This window comes from Leptosomus discolor, chromosome 7 (genome assembly GCF_034619465.1).
Source record: "Leptosomus discolor isolate bLepDis1 chromosome 7, bLepDis1.hap2, whole genome shotgun sequence".
NCBI lineage: Eukaryota > Metazoa > Chordata > Aves > Leptosomiformes > Leptosomidae > Leptosomus > Leptosomus discolor.
Window position 1 is genome coordinate 966,370 of NC_141397.1, and position 25,285 is coordinate 991,654.

Consider the following 25,285-nt stretch of genomic DNA (forward strand, 5'->3'; position numbering starts at 1 on the left):
TTGCATTCAAGAGTTCTCTTTTAAATTACTTTCCAGTTATCTAAAATGTGATTAAACAAATGAAAAAGAATTTAATTAGTTTAGGAATATGTGGATATCGAAGTGGTTAGAATAATGTACATCTATATTATAATTTCTGCATGTCCATTTTATCATTTCTGTAGACACACTTCATAAAAGTCCTGTGAAGGTTGGCCACCAAGCCCGAGTTTGAGTTCCAGAGCGTTGTTACTTATAGAGCACAATGCACAGCTCACTCAATTTAGAAGCTACCAGTGATCTCAGTGGGGCTCTTGACATGTCACACAGGCCACAGATAACCATAATCATCTGGATCTGTGGTGTTGGTATATGCTGGCATATATATAGTGTGTCACATAGGATGCTGTGCAGAGTGTCATGAATTATGATCTCAAAAAACAGAGGAAAGGAGTTTTGAAAAGAAAAGACACTTATTTTTGAGCTGTTCTTTCTAAGTGTTCAACAAGGCAAATGGAGCTTGTGAGTGTTTTAATTAGGGTTAAAGAAATATTATAATAAAACTTCTGGCAGGGAGAGTATCAGTCTCTGTTTAGTCGTTTAAACTGAATCTAATATGAAGCCTTGGTTAACTTTTGTATCTTTGTCTTTCACCTTCAGGGTGAACCTGGCAAACCTGGTGAAAAAGGCAATGTTGGTCTTGCTGGCCCACGGGTACGTAGATGTATTTTCTTTATCGACTTCCAGAGAGAAAAAAGTAGCTTTTCGAAACCTCTGCAGTAAGATAGCGTTGTCTTGTGCAGGCCTGAATAGACAGTGAAATAGAAAAGCACTTGGGAAGGCATTAATCTAGCCTCAAGTCAGTGGGGACTATTACTTAAGGGATAAATGAAAACTACCCTTGTTGGGTATTAATTGGGTAATTAATTACGGGGTATTAGCTTCCCATGAAGAGGAAAAAATAGCACTCCCTGTGCAAATTTTTGAGGACAGTGTATGATTTGTAATTTATCTTGTAAACTTCCAGCCGGCTTACTGATAGTTGAAACTTATAGTTCTTCCATTTAAGGGACCAAATAACTGGTCTGTTGTGGAAAACTGCTGTCAGCAAGGTTCCTATGGTCTGTAATTCCAAAGGAAGTTTCCTTAAGGATGAACGTGCTGCAATAACTAAAACAATCACCAGCATTTAAAATTGTGAGCACCTTTGGTACCCTTTGATGGTGCAGCTCTTACAAGGAGATGGTTACGTTCAAAATACGCAGCCAGAGACCTTTGGGTTTGGCACAGAATCTATCCATAACAAATCCAAACTTCGATAACAGCTTTCTGCTTGAACACATCTAGGGTGCTCCTGGTCCAGAGGGAAACAACGGTGCTCAAGGTCCTCCTGGAGTCACTGTAAGTACCTGCCTCCACACCGACCTGATTTGTAATTTACTTTTCACTAATGGGACTTCCCCTTTGAAAATCCGTTTTCCTGTCTTTCTCCTTCCGAGTTAATCACTTGATTTTCATTCCATCCAGGGCAACCAAGGTGGAAAGGGTGAACAAGGTCCCGCTGGCCCTCCTGGCTTCCAGGTAAGTTATGATGTGCTCTGCTCAATCTTCTCTGTGGTTTACAAAGCATGAAGTGCTTCTGCCTTCACTTTGTTTGTGTTCTTGTTTCTTTGCACTTAGGGTCTGCCAGGTCCCTCGGGTCCAGCTGGTGAAGCTGGTAAACCAGGCGAAAGGGTGAGTGACAGGCACGGCGCTCCACAGGCCGGGGCAGGCGTTGCGCAAGCGTTGTGTTTGCAGTTGCACGTGTGGTGAAGCAAGAGCCCGTTGGAGCCATTTGCCAAGACAAAGCAACCCCTGGTCTATGCAAAGTTTAACAGCCCCTTTTGTTGAAGCTACCCCCAAGTGAAGGAGACCCACTGGAGTTTGCAACGTCCTTCTCTTTTTTCAAAGTTTGGTACCAAAGTGAGCAAATCCCATCCCTTGCTTTTTAGGCCTTAAGGAGCAATAAAATATGCTGCTTAAATATGCCCCCTCCCCCAAAAGACAAGAGAGCATATGAAAAATTTCTTTTGGAATCTTCAAGGTTCAATGTAACCTGCATTATTCCAATTGTATGCTTTTGCTCCTCAGCTGATTTCAGTGAATTTACAATGGCCTGCAGCTGGGGGAGCTCAGTGGCAATTCGGGCTCTAGGTTCTGCTCAGTTAAAGTGTGTGATGTAACCAGCAAATGGTGCATCCTATGTGTCATAACCCCTTTAACATTTATAGTTACATCTCTCTGTGTCCCTGTACAAGGGTTTACATTGCATGTAGCTGAAAAACCAGCTTGGAATTTACTAGCTAACTCTTTCTTCAGATGAGAAATTATTGCCTCACGTGTGCTTTGAGATATTGTGTGGCTCTATGAAAGGGGTTTCTTTCTGTGTACCTAAAAGACTGGTTTTAGTCTGAAGATTTTTGATATGCTGCTGCAATTTGAGAAGTGTTTCTATTTGCTGCTAAGAAACAGAGCTCAATTTAAGCTAATAAGTTTGCTTTAGAAATAAGCTTTACCAATATATCTACTCTCTTTAGGGACTTCATGGTGAATTTGGTGTCCCTGGTCCTGCTGGCCCAAGAGTGAGTAACTTATTTGATATACTAGCATGGACTGTCTTCATAATGTGCTCAATAGTAATCGTAGCTATACACGTTTCCAAGTTTGTCGAGACAAACAGCTCTTCTCAGTTAGAGAACAGAGTGTATTGCAGCAGACTCCCAGGAACGAGGGAGAGTTTTCCCTGCTCTTTGTGTGTGTCAGGGTATACGATGATATAACACAGCAGTTGCCAGTGTTGGTGACCTTCTAGGTAATGTGAGTGTTACCCAAGTCGTGATAGCCTGTATTAATGAATGAGAATGTATTAATTCACAATGAGAATGTGGGTGACAAAAGACTGATCCTACAGTGTCTGGTACATATGAGAATTTTCACCTCCAGTGCCTGTGCTCAGACCTTCTGAGCCTGACCATTCCAGCCCTCCTGTCCCTCGCTCGTCAGCTCCCAACTCCCCTGTAACGTCTGGCTGAACAAACGGCAGGCTGAATCCCGAGCCTGGAGTAGTTGTTGGGAGATACAGCCTCCCACTTCCCTTTATTCCTGCACTGGGAACAAACAGCTGTAAAGAGCTTTGTGCGGAGGCCTTTCTGCCTGGCAGGAAGGTCTCATTTATGCAGGGCGATGAGTAGTTTATAAAATGCTCGATCAATTATTTGCTTTCCAAATCCACCTCTACAGAGGTCGATATTTAAACTGCTTCTGTTGCTTCCTCTTTCCTTCTCACTTCCAGACTAAATGTGTTAATGACAAATACTCCTGTTCACTCTTAGCAGTCATGTCAATCAGTTTAAGAAGCACTTTTCCTCCCTGTATTTAGTGACCTGAGGCTGTATTAGGAACCATGGTTTCTTAAAACTCTCGTTTTGCTCATCTATCCAAGCCAAGTTCCCTTTATCGCTGTAGTGGCAATTACCTGTCTCTGCTCTAGCTGCCCTTAAGCATCTCGTACCAGCCAGCCTGTATTTCATTCAGTATTCCAAATCAGGTCTTACTGATGCTTTGTACCGCAGAATCAACACTTCCAAGCAGATCTCCCTGCTTGTGCCAGATCCCATTTGCCTTTTTCACATCCACATCGAATTGTTGGCTGTTGGCTATCACCTTCCCCTTTCTGTCATTTCCACTGGGCAAAACCCCCACTTACAGCACAAATTCTCATTTTTGGTGCCTAAATAAATGGCCTGGTACGTTGCATTCTTGAGTTTTGTCCCACTCCTACTGTGACAGCCATCCAGCAGGTTATTCACTTCTTCCTGTGTAATCTGCCAATCCTTCTTCTTGCTGACAAGAACTTCCACCTTTGTGATATCCTTCTTCTTTTTCCACCTCTGTCATTAACAAAATGCATGTAAAAATAAACATATGTTACTTGGGGAACATCACTACAATATAAGTTATCCTTCTGCATCGTTGGTGCTTTTTAGCAGTGTGCTGTCTCTCCTTGAGTCAGTTCTTCGACCACATCATAGCTCTTACACAAACTCCCAGATTCTCCAGCAGAACTAAAAATGCCCATTATGCCTGATCAGATTAGTCACCGATGGCCAGCTTGATTGCACTGTGGTAAATTGAGATGTCTTTAGTAAAACCGATATTTCTGTCTTTGATAGATCTGTTGTGCATTTAAGCCCAGTTTGTGGCTACTTCCACATCTCCGGATGGCCTCTGTTTCAGAATTTATCCTTATTCCTGTTGTAATGTACAGGTCACAGTAGCAGGCTTTAGCTGTCACCTTCATTCTCCGATACTCACCAGGCATTTGCCACTGTAAAAATAATTGTTTGCCCATTACCATGGCTTAAATTTCACTAGAATTTATTATCTACCCTCAAATTGGTATATCAGAAGCTCCATTTGACAATAGAATGCAAGACACTGCTACCAGGATGAGCACAGCAGCCAAAATCCACGCTCAGGAAGTACTGGTGCTTTAATTGTCAGCTCTTGGCGTGACGCAGGACTGAAGTACCTCGCTGTGCTGTATTCGTGTCAAAAGCTAGAGCCAATTCTTACGATTCGTTAATATTCTTCATGTTTGTTCAGGTGAAAATGCATCGCGTTGCCATTGCTGCTAGTCAGTGCTTGTAAAGCTCTAAATCAGGCTGTCTCCTGCAGGGTGAACGTGGCCCTCCTGGTGAAAGTGGTGCTGTTGGTCCCGCCGGTGCCATCGGAAGCCGTGGTCCATCTGGCCCCCCAGGCCCTGATGGTAACAAGGTACGCCTTTTCCTGCTGCCTCGCTGTTGAACTCCTGATGAAGGCAATTCAAAACCTTCTTTCCTAAAAGCAGAAGTGATTCCTGGTGATAGGTAGTTACCTATAGGTAACTACTGGTGATAGGTAGTTACTGGTGATATGTAGTTACCTATACACCATAGCTCCTGGGTCGTTTCTTCAAGTGGTAAAGCTCCATCCCAGCTAGCCTACACTGATGCTAAAGGTCTTTGTGTTCAGCACTGTAGATGAGGGGAGGGGAACTCCAGTTTGGACTCAGTTTGAATGTAGCCTGTCAGCTGGGTATTATGCTATTACTCTGTTTTGAGATAGGGTCCGAGATTTTGGTCAAAATTCATGCTGACTTCTGTTTACATGCATCTCTACTTACACCAAAAAGTTCTTCTGTCCAGTAAGCAATATTTTCCCCAAAACATTAGCATAATAATGAGCAGTCATCGGCTAAAATAACGTCAGCTCGGTGCTAACTGAATAGGGGTCTTAGTTTCAAGATTTTCATGGGCAGTCTTTCTACAGAAGTTTAGTTTGGAGTGTGGGACGCCCTAAAACCTGAGGAGCCCCCAGAATCACACCAGGCGTCTTCGCTAGCTGAACAAGTGAAATAAGTACAGTAGCTTGGGAGGAAATACCACTACTCACACTGCTTACCAGCCAGCAGAATGGTGGGCAAAGCAGTAATGGCAGAGTGTTGTTCCAAATAGCGTGAATGATTTGACCCTGTCTTACATGATATGCTGTTGCTGCTAGGGTGAGCCTGGCAACGTCGGTGCTGCTGGTGGTCCTGGTCCTGCTGGCCCTGGTGGAATCCCGGGAGAGAGAGGTGTTGCTGGTGTTCCAGGAGGCAAGGGTGAAAAGGTGAGGTGGACAGCCTGCTCTGTTGCTGCCTGCACATGTTTGGGAGATGCTTGAATGTCGTTAACTTCAAACCCTGCAGGTTACCCCAAGGCAACCTTTACTGACTGTGAAACTCTGGTGGTCAGTTAGTGGCGGCTCTGTTGGTCTAACAGAGTGACAGTCTTCTCTAAGGTTGTGTTCCCATCTTTACTCAGCATTTGGAACTGGTCTAAGTGGCAGTTAGATCTTCACAGGATTGGTCAACAGTGAGCTTATCTTTAGCCAAGGAACATTAAAGCTGTCTTTGAGTACAGGCCTTATATATAGTAGGAATTGACTTATTTATAGTAGGAATGGGCCACTGATCCCAAGGGACAGAGTCTCTGATCAAATCCTTGACTGCCCTAGGTGCAGTGACTGTGATATAAGCAAACCAGTTACAAAAATTTTGTGATTTTTATCAGTTTCCTATCAAATCGGAAGACATTTTAGCCAATGTAAGCCCTTCTGTAAAGCTGTGAAGTCTGGTTGCAAGTCTTGTTGCTACCTCTGCTTTATCCATGTAATTATCTATAAAATTCATTTTTATCTTGTCGTGCACGCTCATTCCATATTCTCTTCTGTTCATTATTTAAACTCTGAACTGAGATGCCTAGAACTGCTTTGTTTGTTTTGACTAAAATAATCCACAGCAATTTGGCATAAATGGAGTTGTAAGGAAATTAAGATGAAAATTACTCGCAGCTTTTTACAAAACACTACGGACTGACGTGCGGCTTGAAGCAGAAGAGTAGGGTGTATTAAAAAAGACTGCAGAGGGCTGGCTTGATTCCTTGACACTCGTGATGGCCTGGATATAACTTGTGGTTATACCAAACATACGGCGTTTTGTGTGACCACTCATACGACATCATTGTTTTTAACGGTCGTTTTCCTGCTTCAAATAGAAAGTATAACATGAATACCCAAAAGAATTTTTACGTATGGTTATTTCTTGACTGCAAGAAAAGGGATTTTGAGGGGGTATTTACATTTATCATTCGGAATATACATTAATTTGAGTCTGAATTTTTAATTCTGTACAAAATTCTTGCCACCCGGGGGGAAGTGAGTAAGTTTCCCATGCAAGAGGCAGGCCCGTCACTCTGAAAAGCGCATCCGTCCCCTCGGTCTGCAAACACTCGCTTTGCGAGGCAGTACGAACTCAGCCGTAAGAGTGAAATGGGAATCAAAGTCCAATCCCCAAAAACCTAGCCTGAGATGTGCAACTAATACATGGATACTCCACAACCAGTTCAAGGCTTCTTTCATACAAACCATCGTGGTCGTTACCAATATAACGCTTTTTCTGCCCCTTGTGTGTTCTAGGGTGCCCCAGGTCTGAGAGGTGACACTGGTGCGACGGGAAGAGATGGTGCTCGTGTGAGTATCTTTGGTTCTACTCGACTTCGCCTTCCTACACCTCCGAACTGAAGGGACTAAAAAGGATGTTCGGGACTTACATTTCCCACTGCATTGCATTTCCACTGGTATCTGCTCGCTTTGATACAAATCAATATGATTTTGTTGCCCCTTGTCCAGAGATGTTTGAATTTGGGGGAGAGAAAGAAAAGTGATCATTTCTTATAAACGTAAGCAGAGAAGTGACATCAGCAGAGAACATTGTATTTCATAGACAGGGGATCAGCGTGACATTATCCTCTTTAACTTCACGGGCTCAGCCCAGACAGCTAATTCTAAAGGCAGCCTGCAAAGTCACACAAAATTACCATTCATTTGAGATTTTGGCTGCCTGTCCTAGAATTCATCCTTTGGAAGGAAAAGAACAGATTTTGTTTTACAAAATCATTTGTCCTTTTATTGAAAACAGCTGGAAGAAAGTCACACACCTGTCTGCAGGAGAAAAGAGAAAAAATATTAAAGGTAGTCACTGCTGCTTACGTTTTGTTAGAAATGATGTCCTGTCTCTTGATCTATAGGGTCTCCCTGGTGCTATCGGTGCTCCTGGCCCTGCTGGTGGTGCTGGCGATCGGGTAAGTCTCCTCTTTGAGTGAAAATGTGTCTTGTTTGTTTATACAGTTCACCCACGCATGAATATTTAAGATGAGGAGTTCCATGAAGTCAAATTCCATCTTTCTAGTGTGCACGAGTGCTGTGAGTTTTTCAGATTTGGGAGGTAAGGGTTCCTGGGAGCGTAGAACTGGGCAGTGACATTCACCACAGCACCCCGAACCCTCTCCTAAAAGGGCAGGGAAGGGATGCACACCTGCATGGCAGCGGGTTATATGGGGAGGAGGTTCAGATTTAGACTTTGTCTGGATTCTGACCGGTTGAGGCTGATCTCCACAATCCTCCTCACACTGTGAGAAGAGGTTTTTGATGTGGTGATGAACAACCCCACATTAGCTCAGAATGACTCTTTATCCTGTCTGAGTATTGTTAGAAGTTATTAATACAGGGCGGGTCAAAACAGAAGCATTTTCAGCAACACCCTCTCCCTTGGAGACACGAGGAGAGTCGCTGTATGCGGCTGTACCATGAGATCGCCCCTGCTCTGGCCGCAGTGAGGCCTTCCCCCACAGGGTTGCAACGCTTTGTGCCGTCTGTTTTAGGGTGAAGGAGGTCCTGCTGGTCCTGCTGGTCCTGCCGGTGCCCGTGGTATCCCTGTAAGTAGCAATTCCTATGACCAGTCAAGACATGATGTTGAGAAAAATGCCCTTTTAAAGCCTATTCCAACCACCCTTTCTTCTTTGTCCCCTCTTTAGGGTGAACGTGGTGAGCCTGGTCCCGTAGGTCCTAGTGGATTTGCTGGACCTCCTGTGAGTATTATTTAAGCTTTCCTCCTCTTGGTGCCACGCCATTGCTGTTCCCTTTCCATGCTTTTCCAACTCCTCCTTTGGGGTGTTTTTCTGCCCACAGGGTGCAGCTGGTCAGCCGGGTGCTAAAGGCGAGCGTGGGCCTAAAGGACCAAAGGGTGAAGCTGGACCCACAGGTGCTATTGGCCCAATTGGTGCTTCTGGACCACCAGTAAGTGAACTGTGTCTTTGTAAAATGCATAGCTCTTAACTGTGCTGTGCAGGCAATACCTAGCCTGAAGGCCTTGAATTTGGAGAAGGTAGTTAGAAGAAAAGAAACAAAACTTCAAACGAGGCTGTGAGGAAGGTCACCATACTGATTTTCACACATGATGTAAACTTCATCAGTCTGTGTGGGCTCAGATCGTGAGTCTGGACATGAAATGAAGAGAAAAAAAAAAAAATTTTCACCTTGCCCTGAAGATCAGCCAAATCTGTCCATCTTGGACCATTCAGGGGGTGATTGTGGGTAAGTTCTGAGCTGAGGATGTTGACACCTTCCTCTCAAAGACGGGATGTGCTGTCACGATCTGATTTTTTTTTTTCAGACCCAATCATCCAGAAGCGTATGTGCAAATTTGCCTGTGCACCCCCTTGCACACGGGCTTTTCGTGTGCCCCCACCTTTATGGCCCAAAGGTTGTGCTGCTTCACAGGCACGCAGCCCGTTGTTGGGGAACGGGCTGAAGTGATGCAGAAAGTCAGGCCATGGTGTTTCAAACGCTGTAAGGTGCTGCAGGATAACACGGCTGGGGGTTCTCACTGGGAGGTTCTAATAGAGCAACACCAGGCCCTTGCACACCATCTACTTCCCCAGTATCAGGACAGGAATTGTGGGTTTGGGCCCAGTTCTCTGCCTGTTAAAGTAAAAAGCAAAATTTCCCTTAACTCTTGGGAAGAGCGAGAGTGAGCCCTTGTTCTAAATGGGGAACGTTAACGGTCTTTGCTTGATTCGTTTGTCTTTTTCAATCCTTCACACATAGGGTCCCGCTGGTGCTGCTGGTCCTGCTGGCCCTCGTGGTGATGCTGGTCCTCCTGTAAGTCTTCAGGCTTTTGGCACTGACATTGTTGCTTTTCAGGAACTCACTGTTTCCTTTACACCAAATCTTCCTTTTTGCTTCCATTTTTAGGGCATGACTGGTTTCCCTGGCGCTGCTGGAAGAGTTGGTCCTCCTGGCCCTGCTGTAAGTAACTAATGAAGAAGTTCTAATGGGAGATAAGTCAGAAGCTGCTTTGGCTGGGGGTGATCCTCCTTCTGTTACACTGACCCAAATTCCAACTGCACCGGGATCACCTCAGATCCTTATAGGACTGGATCAGAAAAAGTCTCTTAACTGTTCAGACTCCCAGAGTGGGACTTAGGCATTTAATTTCTGTGGTTTTTACAGTCCATCAAGCATCCCTCTGCATCTTGAGGTGCCCAACCATTTGTGAAAATCGGTGTTTATTTTGCTTTTGTTCACCGTGAGTGACTGCATAGCCATTGGCTTGGAGCGGAGTAAGGCCGTGTCCTGTTTGAAAGAGTGCTGAGGTTGTCTGGTGTCCATACTCCCTAAAGGACCTGCAGTTCCAGCCCCTGTCTCAGGCAGGACAACCTCTCATTGTCTTCAAGAATATGAATCCCTGCTGCTTTATTTTTCCGCCAAAAATTCTGTTTCCAAATTGACATTTGTAGTTTTTCTTTTCAAAGGTGTTTCCATCCTTTGCCAAAAGGCACTTCTTTCTTCAGATACCCTACCTGTAAACGTATTGCAAATCCCAGTGTCCAAAGCAAATCATCCTGTTGAATCGGAAGAGCTTTTTCTCATAGATTTTGTAGTTGCAATTAATGTCTCCAGAGCCAAATCAATATTTTCCCGCCAAATTTTGCCACTTTCACCCGTACTGAGTAAAAAAAATTTAAAAAAATCTTTCAGTTCAGTAATTCTATGGATTCCAGCTACCTGCTGCTAACAAAAGCAATAGGAGTTGTTGCTTCAGAACAGCTGATAACCTGATTATTGCAAAGCACAATTCTGGTACGTGGACATAAAATGAAATTTATCTCGGTTCTGCCCAGTTCATGGGTCTATATTGTAACGATATCGTATTCGTACTCAATCCTAGGGCATCTCTGGTCCCCCTGGTCCTCCTGGCCCAGCTGGCAAAGATGGTCCTAGAGGTCTGCGTGGCGATGTTGGTCCGGTTGGCCGTACTGGTGAGCAAGGTATTGCTGGCCCACCTGGTTTTGCTGGTGAGAAAGGTCCATCTGGAGAGGCTGGTGCTGCTGTAAGTTTCCGAGTATCACAGCTCGTTAAAAATGTTTCTTTTCATGTAAATGTTACGGCTACTAAGATATTTTTGGTATTTTTGAAGGGCTTTTCTCTTTTATCCACAAATTTAGCAAAGCTTTTTAAGTAGAAGCTCCACTGAGACTCAAGAAATTGTTTCTAGACGTGTCTGACAAACACGCCATAAAAAGTGAATCTGGGTCAGGTTTTTCCTCTTTTTTTTCTTGTGGTGAGTTGCATCTTCCTCTGTAAGCAGCCCAAGTGAAAGCAACAAGGCTAACTGCAAGGAAGTTGCTGCTTAGCCCGAGAAAGGGAAGCCTTTCAGGACACAGAGTCTCCTGCTCTGAAATTGAGCATCATGGATGGGAAAAGGAGGAACATGGGAGCATCCATTTAGAACTGTCTCAGTTCAGTTCTGCAGCAGAAACTCTGGTTTGTGGGGATCACAAGGTTAAAGCTGTCTGGCCCCAGGTTGGCTTAGAGTTATGCAAATAAATTAATTTTGAGTGTCTTTAAGCTTGCACATCCAGAATTGCTGGCTTTTTCAGTCAGCCACACTTCTGCCTTATGGAAGTATGCCCTTGTGTGAATTACCACTCTATTGTTTCTCAATAAAAGGTTATAGACATTTCTTCTGTGATCTGCAGAAGCTGAAGCTAAGAATGAAATCTTCAGCGTCACTGTCAGACATGCATGCTAAAATTTTGTAGGTGACAATTGAAAATTTGCCCTTTAATGTCCAGTATAAAGCAATACATTTTCTAAATTTTTGTGTTCCAATTTAATTTCAGTTATGAAAAACAATTGAACTAGTAGGCCTGACTGCAAGGTAGGATAGTAATTGAGGGTAATCTGTCAGGTCGATTGCTTATGCCACGTTCAGTGTCACATACACTTAAATTTCAAGGAAATGGAAAAGGCACTAGTAAAGTTCACTTTCCAGATGGTCAGTAGAGAGCTCTAAGGGTTCTCTGGAGATGTTAGATACCACTTAGGTACCTTCTGAGGCTGTCTCATGATCAGCCTCTTCGCTGTGGAATCCCCTCCCAGTCATCTTCTCTTACTGAATGCCCCAGTTTCCATGCAGTGCCCACTGTTATTGAATGGGAGAGGAAAACGCTGGTGTATAGTGTGGTTCAGAAACAGCATTTTCACTGGAAAACACTTGTGAGGGGACTGTAGCCAGTTTTACATCCTTACAGACCTTTAGCTTTGGCATTTAAAGCCTTATGGCTTGGTTGCAACTTCTTCCAGGCAGGAACTAGCCCTGACCCACGTTAAGATCCTTGGAAAGCCCTTGGTACCATTACAGAGCGAAACAGAGGAGAAATGTGGAGGGCCAGAAAAATGGATTTTTTGCTATTAATATAAATGATATTCTGTTTCTGTCATAGGGCCCTCCTGGTAGCCCAGGTCCTCAGGGTATTCTTGGTGCTCCTGGTATCCTTGGTCTGCCTGGCTCTCGGGGAGAACGTGGTCTTCCAGGCATCTCTGGAGCAACAGTGAGTATATGACTAGTTAACTGCTTTACGCAGGTACGTGTAAAGAGAAGAGCGGAGGTCTCCTCTGTGGGAAGCCAGGGAAGAGGAGAGGTGGGTTCTGCTGTTGCTGTTGCAAACAGAGGCTGTGGGCCCAGCAGACGTAGAGCAGTGGAAGAAATTACGGCTTGCTGCAGCCAAGCAAAGCTTGTGTCTGCAGGTGAGCCTCTCTTTGAATGGCATCAGAGGTTTCTGATAGAAGAGGTAGAATATTTAGAGTGAAGCTAATATTTGGTGTAGTTAGATGTGTTTCTGGTGTCCTGGTTCTTTTTCACTTCCAGAACTGATTGCACAGACATGTTTCTCTGAGATACAGGCCAAAAGTTCTGTAAGGCTGGTTTGTGTTGTATTATAATGTCACATTTTGTTACCACTGTTCCTGTATTAGGGTGAACCTGGCCCCCTGGGTGTTTCTGGTCCTCCTGGTGCCCGTGGTCCCTCTGGTCCTGTGGGTTCTCCTGGTCCAAATGGTGCTCCTGGTGAAGCTGGTCGTGATGTAAGCTATGTCTTATTTCCTCTTCAGGATTGCTTTTCTTTTATTGTGAGCCAAAGACACATACACAGAAAAAAAAAGATGCAGCTGGAGGCTGTTCTGCCAGCAGACTTGTAGCTTCTGGTGTTGTCAGGGAAAATCATAGCAGGATGCTAATAGACATGGATTCCCTTCCCCATCCCCAACTAGGTGACAAACTTTTCAAGGCACAAGTTGTGTCTGAAATAAATCCCGGAGTCGCTGTCAGAATCTTTTGATTTTTTACTTAATTGCCAAGAAGGATGAGGGGGGAAAAGATTACTTCATTGCTGGAGCTGGGAAAAGTAGTACATCCCAGGGGATAAAGTTTTGGCTGTAGAGAATATATCAGGAAAGCTTGTTATCAGCAAACTTTCTTAAACATCAGTGTGCTTGCTGCAGAGATGTGTTGGACATGGAACTTAATTAGGTACAATCTCCTGTTAGGATAACTACATAAAGCTTTCTCTGAGCCTTACCAGGGAAGCTGATTTGATAACCTGAAGCATTGTTAAAACAGGACTTCTGCAAGTCCTGAAACTTACAGGATTGCAAATAGATCAGAGAGCAGTAATTAAAAAGAAATAAACTTTCTGTCCCATGGGAGTTTCCTGAAGGAAGAAGTTTGCTAGTGTACCCAGTGAAACAGTTGCAGTAAAATTCACAGTCACAAAGGAAGCCATTGAAGCTTGTGAAGTACCCCAACAAAGGACTCTAGCTGTGACTGTTGTTTAAGTCCTTTTCTCACCACTGGCGTTTTTCACCTGAAAAGTAGGTCTCAGTTTTACAAGAGTGTAAGCTAGATGAAGACCACTATTGCCTTGACCTTTTCATTTAGAGAAATGTAGCAAACCCCAGTAATTTTCTTCTGTACTGAGCTTGTAAAACCTAAATTATTTGAAGACCATCTTACTTTTGTGAGAACATGAATATATTTAAGGGATTTGAGAGTGGCGTCTGTAAAGAAGAGTTTGTTATCTTCAAGATTTACAGTATCCCATCTCAATGTCGTCTTACTCTCATTGGGAGCAATTAGACAGACACACAGTTTCATGTGTGATGAAAGTTGATGGAACTTACTATTTTTCCATGGTATTTTAACAGGGCAATCCTGGAAACGATGGTCCTCCAGGCCGTGATGGTGCTCCTGGTTTCAAGGTACCTTGTTCTTTTCTTGCATTTCATAATCATGGCAGAAATCGTCCTACGTGTGTAAGTCAGTACTAACCCACTGTCTCTCCTTTTGCATTCTCTTGCTCCCAGGGTGAGCGTGGTGCTCCTGGTAGCCCTGGTCCCAGTGGTGCTCTGGGTGCTCCTGGTCCTCATGGTCAAGTTGGTCCTTCTGGAAAGGCTGGAAACCGTGGTGATCCTGTAAGTTGATGAGACCTTAATTGTTTTGATTGACACGGGACTAACATCTGTCCATCGCACATACACGTTACACACCAAACCTCTGCAGTATGTGGGTAACCAGTGTGCCTGCTGCAGAGGTGTGTTGGACATGGAACTTTGTCGGGTACAGTGCCCAGCAGTGACATGTGTTGTCTGTTTCAGGGTCCTGCTGGCGCTGTCGGTCCTGCTGGTGCTTTCGGTCCAAGAGGTCTGGCTGTAAGTCTGATTTCTAAAGACACTGCACATTGAGGCAAGAAGAGAAAACCTGCTTTATTAATAAGGGCACATGATTGTGCTCAAGATTTGGGCCCAAAAAGTAGTGCTTAAGGAGCTGTAAGTATTTATAGGCCTAGAATGTCGATCAGGATTCTCTCTTACGGGACCGATCCTCAAGCTTTTGGGATCGATACTCTTCCTGGGTGTGTTAACAGGGCGTACATACGTATATCAGGGGCAACACACGGCATGATGTTGAATGCTTGTGCTTAATTCTTGCTTTGACACCAGTATGTACTTGAAGCCTTGTGTTTTATTCCTCTGACATCCATATCCCTTCCTAGGGCCCACAAGGTCCACGTGGTGAGAAAGGTGAACCTGGTGATAAGGGGCCTAGAGGTCTGCCTGGCTTGAAGGGACACAATGGATTGCAGGGTCTTCCTGGTCTTGCCGTAAGTAAATGATTTTCAGGGTTTTGAATATAAAGAGCAAAGTAAAAAAGGTCACCCTAGTGTGGAATTACATAGGCACACCCAGCAGGTTGATACCCCTCACTCCACTCTGCATCGTCTTTCAAAGGCCCTAAGATTCTCTTTAACACTCAAGGCTCTTCACATAGAATGGCAAATTTTGGTATTGCCATTGATAGCAGGCTTTACAACTGTGAGTACCATTAGCTGCCCTGAAACTCAACTGCATTGGGCTAGCACAGAGTTCAAAAAGTTCTGTACATTTTTGTAATATTATTTCTTATTTTGGCTAGAAATTGTAAAGCCTTTGTGTCACAGAAGAAGTATTTGTAGATTTTCTTCCCTTTAAGCTCTGGTATCTCCTTTAGGAATTCTTACTTTTATTTTAAAGCCTTCTCTGAAAATCTGAAGAAACAATACAGAGAGATTTATAGGTTATCCCCTTAACTACCTTTTTATTCTCTCTCTCCTCCCTCCCCAAATCAGGCGTGTTGTAGCCTGACTCCACTAATAAATGCCATTAGCCCTGGATTCCCATTCTCTGAGCCCAAACACAGGTGCTGACTATAGACTATAGCTCCCTCTCGAGTCCTGCGAGTACAAATGCGTGTCACTGCGGTTTTATAATGACTACGTGTGTATCCTCCCCACTAGGGCCAACATGGTGATCAAGGTCCTCCTGGGAACAACGGCCCTGCTGGCCCAAGGGTATGTGAATTGAAGAGCATATTCCCCTAACGCCCCCAGTCCTTCTGTGCGGCGTGTACGTACGCTCCTGTTTATATGAGTCTCTATTTGTAGCGTTTTCCACTGTCATTAAACTGTTGGAGTTTCCTTTTAGGGTCCACCTGGTCCTTCTGGTCCTCCTGGTAAAGATGGTCGCAACGGTCTCCCTGGACCTATTGGCCCTGCTGGTGTCCGTGGCTCTCATGGTAGCCAAGGCCCTGCTGTGAGTATAACTTCTTTTTTGTTCATTTAACAACATTTATGTCACAGGTACAAGAAAATCCCTTCAAAAGCCTAGCAGTTTAGGAAAAGATGTGATTTTATTCATTAAAAAAAAAAAAAAAAATACTTCCAAAAGTCTGTTGTAATTTAACATGAATCACTTCCCTATCAGGCCTGAACCTGAAGTCCTTGGTCACTCCTCAGGGCGGGCAGCAGCTGTGGCAGCCCTGCACTGTTCACTTCTGCTGCTTGAGCCCGCACTAGTCGCCACAGGGCAAGTCCATCTGCGCTGCCTCAGCTTAGAGCTGAGGGAGTTACGTGGGACTACACACCTGTGGAAGCATGTGATTGGGAGAACCCTGGGTCTAATCGAACGCTTCTTGCCTTTTGCTTTTGGAAAACTTCAGGGTCCCCCTGGTCCCCCCGGTCCCCCCGGTCCCCCTGGTCCCAACGGTGGCGGATACGAAGTTGGCTATGATGCAGAATACTACCGGGCTGATCAGCCTTCGCTCAGACCCAAGGATTATGAAGTCGATGCCACTCTGAAAACATTGAACAACCAAATTGAGACCCTGCTGACCCCAGAAGGCTCCAGAAAGAACCCAGCTCGCACCTGCCGGGACCTAAGACTTAGCCACCCAGAATGGAGCAACGGTATGTTGGGGCCAGATGTTTCCCTTTCTGGCTCAGGGAGTACTTCCAGCTTATTAGCTTCCTTTGAGTGGTAGCCTTGGCCACCCAGTGAAAGCGCTGAATGACCAATGAAGTTCTCTCTGCCTCCACTGAAGATAGATAGGAGGACATTCTGAAAACGCTACAGTTGTTGCACAATTATTGCAATAATTTTTCAAAATAACACAAAAATATTTAACCCTAGCTTTCAAATGCATCTTCTTACACATTAACCATCTAAAATCACCTTAATGTTGTACCTAGTTGTGACATTTAGGACCTCTCTGAGCTCCTGTCTCAAACTGCAGGCGGATCTTGGGCTGAGTGAACCATTGTTCGCGTCTCTTTCCTCAACGGCAGGCTTCTACTGGATTGACCCCAACCAAGGCTGCTCTGCAGACGCCATCAGAGCGTACTGTGACTTTGCCACTGGTGAGAGCTGCATCCACGCCAACCCTGACAACATTCCCGCGAAGAACTGGTACATCAACAAGAACCCCAAGGACAGGAAGCACGTGTGGGTTGGTGAAATTATCACTGGTGGCAGCCAGGTAAGTGCCGGTGGGAGGATGATTGTTTCCTGCAGTGCTGTCTGCAGAATTCCCAGCTCACTGACTCTGAGCAAACAAATGCAGAAATTAAACTCTCTTAGAGGAGAAATATGAAAAAGGGAACTACCTCTTACCTCGAGGGAACTGAGCGCCAGGTCTGGTTTGGATCACAGCTTGCTAACAGGATTCCTCAGTATTGTTCTGATTTTTCTTGGTGTCTGCAAATGATCAGTTCAGCATGACTAGTGGCTATTGCTAGGGAAGCCTGGACTGGAATATGGTACATTAGTATAAAGACAGTCCAGAAGCTGTCTGGAAAAGTAAGAAAAACATCTTTGCTTATTCTTTTAACTGAGATTTTTTACATGACACTGTCCTGCATATCACAGATCCTGAGCATGTGCCACCATTAACATTCACAATTGCCAGTGGAAGTAGAAGCAAGAAATAAGCCTACTTGCACGTTAGCCACTGTACCGTCCAACGGCAAATAACCTGGTGCAGCTAAGGAGATCAATTCACATACTTCTTAAATGAAATGGAGTTGATCTCACAATGAAATCGCAGTGTCCCAGAACATAAGATTGCTCACGCTGAGTCAGAACAGTCTAGGGTCCTGTTTCTTACAGAATGCTCTTAAGAGCATATAACAACGAAGTAAACTTTAGTGATATCCACAGACACTGTTCTGTTAGACTGAAAAAAAAGGTCAGGGTTTTCTTGAGACAGGCGTTGTTTCTGTGTATCTCTGGAAACAACAGATTTCTCTTCCTTGAGCTCGTCTGATCTTGTCTTTGGATCCACCCAAGCTGTTACACCGCACCGTGGAACGGAGCTCTGCAGTTTAACTGCATCCACCCGACCTCCTGCCAGTTGTACCTGACGTTCTTTAGCGCTGGAGCTGCAAGGGACAAGTCGCTGCAGACTTGTGCCATTACTGACTGTTAACGTCCCCAGAGCAAACGGCACACCCGGCCGTTCCACGCACCCCCCCTTTCCCCCGCAGGACCACTGACCGAGTGCCTCCTGTTTTTCAGTTTGAATACAACAGTGAAGGCGTGACCTCAAAGGATATGGCCACCCAACTTGCCTTCTTGCGTCTGCTGGCCAACCACGCCTCCCAGAACATCACCTACCACTGCAAGAACAGCATTGCCTACATGGATGAGGAGACCGGCAACCTCAAAAAGGCCATTGTGCTGCAGGGATCCAACGACGTCGAACTACGAGCTGAAGGCAACAGCAGATTCACTTTCAGCGTTCTCGAGGATGGCTGCTCCGTAAGTAACGCAGAAGCCGTGGGCACCGTGATTGCCCGTGCTTAAGCACGCGGCTAGGGACAGAGCTGTGCTTTGGTTCAGAATTAGATTCTCGGTCAGACCAGCAAAGTTTTACCTAGTGAAGATAAATAGCCTACGAACCCAGCCATGCCAGGCCTTTAACAAGTGGGAAGGACTGGGGTACAAACAAATCCTACCTGGTACTGTGCAGCGTGGCAAAAATGAACGGCTTTTCAGAGGGACCAGACCCAAATTCTGGGTCAGCTGAAGACTGATGAGAAAACAGAGCACAAGCTGTAGGAGGGGCGGGATCTTGTCCTGTAAGAGTCAGGCAGGGTTCTCTGAGGATTTAACCTCAGCATGAATAATGCGGTAGTTCATGTAGAGCATCACATGTACGACTTCGGGAGATTAAATGTTTTCTCTGTACCAGAGATCTAAATAGTTGGATATGGGTATCCCATTTGCAAACAATGGCAGCAAAATTAACATGAAATTCTTTCAGAAATTACCCATTCAGGGGAAACAATTCTCAATACAGTGAACGGCGCAATAATGACTGTAACGAATCCTCTCTTGCAGAGAAAGAACAATAAATGGGGCAAAACGATCATTGAATACAGAACAAATAAGCCATCTCGCTTGCCCTTCCTTGACATTGCACCTTTGGATATTGGCGGCGCTGACCAAGAATTCGGTGTGGACATTGGCCCAGTCTGTTTCAAATGAATGAACTAAAATTAACTTAAAGCCTCTCCCAAATTATTCTCTTGTCATTTCTTTTTATAATGAAAGCTGACTCCTTCCATTTCTTCTGTTCATCTACTTGCTTAAACTCTGGGCCAAAGAGAAGGAGAAGAATTGATTGGAGCACTGTGCAATGAAATTTAATACAGCCCCAAAAGGACTTGGAAGTCTCTCAAGATTTAACACCTTGTTTTGGGAAATGTCAACCTTTGTAAAGAAAAAAAAACAAAAAACCAAAATAAAAAATCATGAAAGTTTGCACCACTTGTGGCCTTTGAATATCTTCCACAGAGGAAGTTTAAAACCATGACTTCCAAAGGTTTAAACTACCTCATACACCAAATGAAGTGTGATCCACGTCTGTTGTAGGTACTTCTCCTATGATCTGAGGTACTTTCAGTTCCACTCGAAACACAGTGGTGCTAATTGCATTATTACTGAGTATCTTTCCAATACTTGAACTTTGATGGTGCTAGTAGCATTTAAAGTATCACTTCTCTGTTTCTTTGAAGTCTGTCTCAAAACTTAGAATGTCCTGTCTCACCCGCAGCTTAAGCATGTGGATCACCACTTTTCCTCATCTTTGTCCTTTTCCTTCAAAATCAGGTTCTCCTGCTTTCAAATCTCATTTCCATCTTCTACAATGGGTAAAAAAAAAAAAATCATCATTTCTCAAAAAAAGAAAGAAAATGTATTTTGTATATGTGAGATGTTTAAATAAATTGTGAAAAAAAAAAATGAAATAAAGCATGTCCGGTGTTCCAAAAGAAACTATTTAACGAGTTAAGTTACTTGCTCAGCTGCAGTGGCAGATGTTCACACCCAGAATTTGCAAGACATTTGCGTTGCTGCAACCACCTTAGCCCGTTGCTGCGAAACATTCCCTCAGAGCATTTGAAGAGTGCCTCCACCTGCCTGCAGGGTCTACTTGCCTGCCTGCCTCTTCCCTTCAGCACCACCTTCTGAAAAGCCCACAGGAACTCAGGAACTCCGTGCCTCGTCGTATGAGGAGTTTGGAAGCAGAAATAATTCCTTCCTTTTTTCCAAACGCCAAGCAGGATTAATGGCCGGAAGCAGGATCGTCTTCTCGCTTGAAGGTAGAAGGAAAACGGAGCGTCTGTCTTGCCCGTGAAGGCTGAAAGCCCCTTGGTGTTGGGAGAGCGGTGCCGGCCGATGCCGTGCTGTCATCGGCAGAACTGGGCCTGTCTGCTTTTGAACTGACGCGCGGGCGCCAGGCAAGGAATCTCTAGATTGAGTTGCCAGGAAGATGGGGGTTCGTTAGGCCCTTACAGTTCGTTCGGCTCTGTACCAGACACGGGGCTAGCATCTGCTGGTGCTAGCCTGAGTCATTTACTGCCACCAAAACCACCACGAGAGGCCTGCTCTTAGCTGAGGCCTTTCAGGAGCCTGCTGTCGCCTTCCTGAAACCCTAACGGAGCTGCAGTGCCACCAGCCATGCTTTTGGAGTGGGGAAGGCGCTTGGGAGAACACCCCAGGGACCATGAAGACAGCAGCGAAAGCAGGTAAGGGGAGAGGTGAGACAGGCTTAGTCAGCAGGAACCGCAAAGGGAAACACGACGACAAGGCCCAGAAGGTCCCCGTGAGCTGAGGAGAGCACCACGCCAGAGGCCAGCGGCTGCGGGGCAGGAGGCAGCTCCCACTGGTGCAGGGACCGTTTGGACAAGGGTGTCCAACAGTGAACAGTGCTGTTTCTAAGACCTCGCTCGTGTTTCAGCCGGTGCTTCTCTGGCCCTGTACACGACGACAGTACCATCTCCATGGCCTTTGCTGGTTCCTGCGTGTCAGGATCTCACAGATCCCTTCTTTGTCCTGGCACTCAGGTATCCGCTCCAGGTGTGACCACTTTGCTAGTAAAATTACAGGCCAAGGGCTGGCCTTTGGATTGATAATCCTCTCTCGCCTTCTTTCCAGGTCCATAGCAATGTTCTGTTCTTCTCCTTATCCTCTGCTCTGGAAGCTTCGTCCATAAACTTCTTCCCTGTGTTCATTCTACATAAATACAGTGGAAATTTCACAGGCAACAGCTCAGTAGCTGTTTTCTGTGGGCTTTATCTAAACAACTCCTTCACCTCTTTGCCACAAACATGACAGGGCACTGTCACCACAACATGCAGAATAATGGCATTGATTCCTATTGACCCCTCCCTCTGTTCTGGTTACAAAATTTAATAGATATTTCAGTTAAACTCACAGCCCTTTACTATCTGAAGTTCTGAAATTTATGATTGCATGGTCTTCTAAAAAATAACAATTTTAAACTGATTACCTGATACGATCTGGATCTAGTGTGTTGAAAAACAACCAGGATTTCTTTTCCATTTTCACGTTTCTTTGCACTCTTCTGCCACCTTGAGGGCATAGAGCCATCTTCCGAAAACCAGAAGGTGTTTTTAAGACTGGTGCCCTATTCGTAGAGTGGAAGTGCTCTGTCACAGCCAACAAACAAGACCAAAGATCTCTTCTGGTTTTATCAGCTGCTCCTTTGCACCTAGATCAAGGCCAGCATTTTTCCTTGGCTCGCCTCTTTGCCAGCTAATTGTCTGCTTCCTGCTCCAACTGTACGCCGGAGGTTCTGCCTTCGGCTTCAAAACCAGCGTTTTGATTGCCTCTTTCCTGGTACTTAGATCCTTATGCTCCAGCGCTATAGAAAGGAAGACACCTCAAAAAGATTAAATTCTTGCCTGTACCATGAAAACAGGCAGATGGGCAGGGGAGAGCGAGCCCTATCCATTCCCCCCCCCCCCCCCCCCGAGAGAAGGGCTGACTCATAACACGATAACAAGAGAGACCTGCTGAAGGGCACGGGCTTCAGTGGTTTCACTGCACACGGATTTGTTCTGGCTTCAGGCGTTAGCCGTTACTAAAGCGTGCCGCGCACAGGGGACGTAGAGCTAGGAGCAAACAGTAACAGACTCCAGCTCGCCGGGCTGTTACACCAAATGGCACGGCTGCTCAGCGCACTGTGGATTGTGAATGACAACTCCTCGCTCCGCCTGAGGCGCACGGCAGCCCACGTCAGTGTTCGGTAGATGTATGTTCACACCGCAACCTGACAAAGCTGCACAGGCCCATTAGAGCTCACAGCAACGCAACAGAGCACCACGCAGACAAGCAGAACAACGCGAACCCTAAGGAACGCTCTGTAATATGCTGCTCAAATTAAACTATTTCTGTGCAAATTCATCTTTAAATAATGATACTTCAGCAAACTAGTGTTTTAATGAGCCTGAGGCCAACAGGGAATCTGTTTTCTGAGGCTTCCCAGGATGGTTTGGGTTGGACGGGACCGTCCCTGGGTGGGCTCAAACCACCAACCTTTCGGTTAACAGCCGAACGCGCTAACCCATTGCGCCACAGGGACTCCCTCCTTAGGGCTCTCTTTGTAATAAAAAATAATTTTTCCTTCCTAAAATAAAATCACCTTCCTAAAAACATTGATTCCAAGCAGCAGAGATGCTCTGCACTAGATCTCACTACATCCTAGAAACTTTTGAGCTGACAAAACCTTCCAATCCAATGTGTCATTGTAGTCGATTATTTCGTTAGGATCTGAATAATTCAGTGTTTAAATGCAGAAACTTCTCCACAGCGCCCTGCAAATTCCAGTGAGAAATTACAATGGAAGATAAATAAAATTATTCTTATTGGAGAAATTATATTGGGTGGGAGGTTCTCCCTACCAGTAGTGAGAAAAGAGCCCTCCTCCAAAGGCTTGATCTCCATCAAAATCAACAGATGAGGATATGTTCCTCCCTGACCTCAGCCAAGCATGCCCAGTTCCACCAAATTTCAAACTCCTTTAAAGGAACTTGGGAAATCAGCACAGCTCGGAGGATCCAGAGTTACATCAAGCTCAGCGAGAAATGACCTTCTGGAGATCTCTTTATAGAAACTGTCTTCTTCCATTGCTAATCCAGCTTGATTTTCACTCCTAAAAGAATATTATAGAATCAAGTGTATAAATATCAGTTGGTTGGAAAAATCACGACATTTAATAATTTCAAAAAAGTGTATTTTTGCACTGGCATCCCTAACAGTCAATTTCATTTCTTCCTTCACAAATAAAGCTTCTCTTACTTTGATTTCCCATTTTAGCTTCTGTCCCATAAACTAGTCACACCTTCCCATTTCTGTATTTGCTCTTAAGTCATAAATCCCATTGCTCGTTTATAGCTGGTTCCACTTTTAGAATCGCCCAGTTCCACTCTCTAAAGTACTGCTGGAGCAGCGACAGCAGCTGAGACCAGGAGGGGGAGGCTGGTGAACGAGGACAGCTCACCAGCGTCTCTGCGGAGCTGGGGTATTCTCAGTGCACCCTCCCTCCAGCGGGGCACCCTCCCTCCAGCAGCAGCAGGTAACCTAGTCAAGTACTTGCCAACCAACCGAGGCATATTTAATACTTTACTGACTATTTTGGAGAGGTTCCGAAACACTGAACTGCACAAAAATAGTGGCAATCATACATGAGTGAAAACACGTTGGGTGGCTTTGAGGCCCGAAACCCAGTGGAGCACTCTTCCAGTTCCTCAGAGGCAGCAGGAGAGGTCACCTCCTTTATCATTAATGCTTACATTGTCCTTATCTTTTACTCCACCAAATGTCCGTTGTGACACTGAAGTTTGCCTCTCTCCAGTCTCACGGACCACAGGATTTAGTTTCCCATCCCAGTGTTTTCCTATCCACTGGGATATTTTCTTCCATGTGGCTCCATGAGCATGGACTACACCAAAAGCATATTTCCAATCAGTCCCTGGGTTTGCTCACTTTCCTGTAGCCAGTTCTAACGCTCTCATCAAGGCAATCAATTCTGCCTTTTGTGCGGCTGTCCCACTCGGGAGTACTTGGCTTCCACTACCTGTTCTTCTGAAACCACGGCATACCCTGATTTTCTCTTCCCTTCTCTCATAAAACTGCTTCCATCCACATACAGAGTCATTTCTGCATCCTCTACAGGCACACCTTTTACACCACTCCCGCTGGAAGACTCTTGCTCTATAGTGGTGAAGCAATCACAGGCCGGTTCCTTGTTCCCTGATGAGGGTGACAAGGTTGCTGGGTTTAAGGCTGTCGCAACCTTTAATTCAACATCATCTTCTTCTTTAATTCAACATCATCTTGTTACAGCAAAATCACCCAATATTTCATCATTCTGCTAGGAGACAACCAGTGTCCCCGCTTTTGTTCCAGGGCAGCAGTAACAGCACGAGGTACCTGCACAATAATCTTTTGCCCCAATGTCACCTTTCTGGCCTCTTGAATTACGTGTGACCGCCCATAAACACGAAGGCCACCCTTTACTTGGCCCAGTTCCTTAGAGAAATATCCTACAGGTCTCTTCTGTGATCCCGTTTTCTGAGTTAACCCCCCCCAGAGCCACACGTTGCCCTTCCTGTACGACAAGTTCAGATGGTTTTTCCAAATGAGGCAATCCCGGGGCCAGAACGGCCACTAGACTGTGTCCATTCAAGCACATTTCCGACCCCCTTTATCGCTTCGTGTAAGGGTTTAGCCAGTAACCCCAGATGTATAATCCACAGGCGACACCAGCCGGCCATCCCCAGGAACGCCCTTAATGCCCGTTCCGAAGCGGCTCCGGTATTGTCCAAGCGCTGCCTCTCGTCCCACGCCAAGGCTCCGTTCTCCTTGGGGAACAGTGACACCTACAAAAGCAACGGTAGTTCGAATTATCGGTGCCTTTTGCCTTGACACCCGACAACCCAGAGAACCCAACCGACCAACGGTGTGCTTTGTGCAGCCTCCCCTTGACGCTGACCCCAGAGCCTCTCACCCCCACATGGCGAGGAGGTCTCAGATGCGAGGTTGTTTCCTTGCCACCCCTCTAGTCCTTTCGCCAACTGATTCCCGAAGATAGTCGGGCTGTTTTTAAAACCCCGAGGCAGTACAGCCCAGCATCATCGACTCTTTCCTCCTGTCGTCGGGTTTTCCCCCTCAAAATCCGCATTGGTTATGAAAACAAATGAGTATCTGCGGTCCTCTGTGATGGCGGGGAAGACACCTTTCATAAGACTGTTAGGAATCATTAATGAGCAGAAAATATTCCAGCAAATACTTCCAGTCAGAGAAGCTGTTAAAAACCTTTAAGTTGCTCCTCACAGTGTGGGACGCTTGCAGCTGTCCCTTGAGTGTGTGTGAAACAGGGACGAAGACA

At 45.4% G+C, this 25,285-nt stretch overlaps 1 protein-coding gene and 1 non-coding gene across 2 annotated transcripts in view; one reads left to right on the forward strand and one right to left on the reverse strand.

The window, feature by feature from the left end:
* The window catches only part of COL1A2 (collagen type I alpha 2 chain), a 39,577-nt gene extending 20,500 nt beyond the window's left edge, over nt 1-19,077 (forward strand). Inside the window, exons 26-52 of the mRNA XM_086467601.1 lie at nt 640-693; nt 1,327-1,380; nt 1,507-1,560; nt 1,660-1,713; nt 2,556-2,600; nt 4,696-4,794; nt 5,560-5,667; nt 7,015-7,068; nt 7,626-7,679; nt 8,259-8,312; nt 8,412-8,465; nt 8,566-8,673; nt 9,484-9,537; nt 9,631-9,684; nt 10,607-10,768; nt 12,165-12,272; nt 12,697-12,804; nt 13,924-13,977; nt 14,083-14,190; nt 14,374-14,427; nt 14,772-14,879; nt 15,552-15,605; nt 15,739-15,846; nt 16,253-16,499; nt 16,878-17,068; nt 18,106-18,348; nt 18,931-19,077. Coding sequence (XP_086323727.1) covers nt 640-693; nt 1,327-1,380; nt 1,507-1,560; nt 1,660-1,713; nt 2,556-2,600; nt 4,696-4,794; nt 5,560-5,667; nt 7,015-7,068; nt 7,626-7,679; nt 8,259-8,312; nt 8,412-8,465; nt 8,566-8,673; nt 9,484-9,537; nt 9,631-9,684; nt 10,607-10,768; nt 12,165-12,272; nt 12,697-12,804; nt 13,924-13,977; nt 14,083-14,190; nt 14,374-14,427; nt 14,772-14,879; nt 15,552-15,605; nt 15,739-15,846; nt 16,253-16,499; nt 16,878-17,068; nt 18,106-18,348; nt 18,931-19,077 — 2,592 coding nt within the window. The remainder of the gene's footprint in view (nt 1-639; nt 694-1,326; nt 1,381-1,506; nt 1,561-1,659; nt 1,714-2,555; nt 2,601-4,695; nt 4,795-5,559; nt 5,668-7,014; nt 7,069-7,625; nt 7,680-8,258; nt 8,313-8,411; nt 8,466-8,565; nt 8,674-9,483; nt 9,538-9,630; nt 9,685-10,606; nt 10,769-12,164; nt 12,273-12,696; nt 12,805-13,923; nt 13,978-14,082; nt 14,191-14,373; nt 14,428-14,771; nt 14,880-15,551; nt 15,606-15,738; nt 15,847-16,252; nt 16,500-16,877; nt 17,069-18,105; nt 18,349-18,930) is intronic.
* A 3,326-nt stretch (nt 19,078-22,403) lies between these two features.
* Nucleotides 22,404-22,477, reverse strand: TRNAN-GUU (transfer RNA asparagine (anticodon GUU)). The gene has a single exon. It is a non-coding gene; the product is annotated as a tRNA-Asn (tRNA).
* Nucleotides 22,478-25,285: the final 2,808 nt, after the last annotated feature.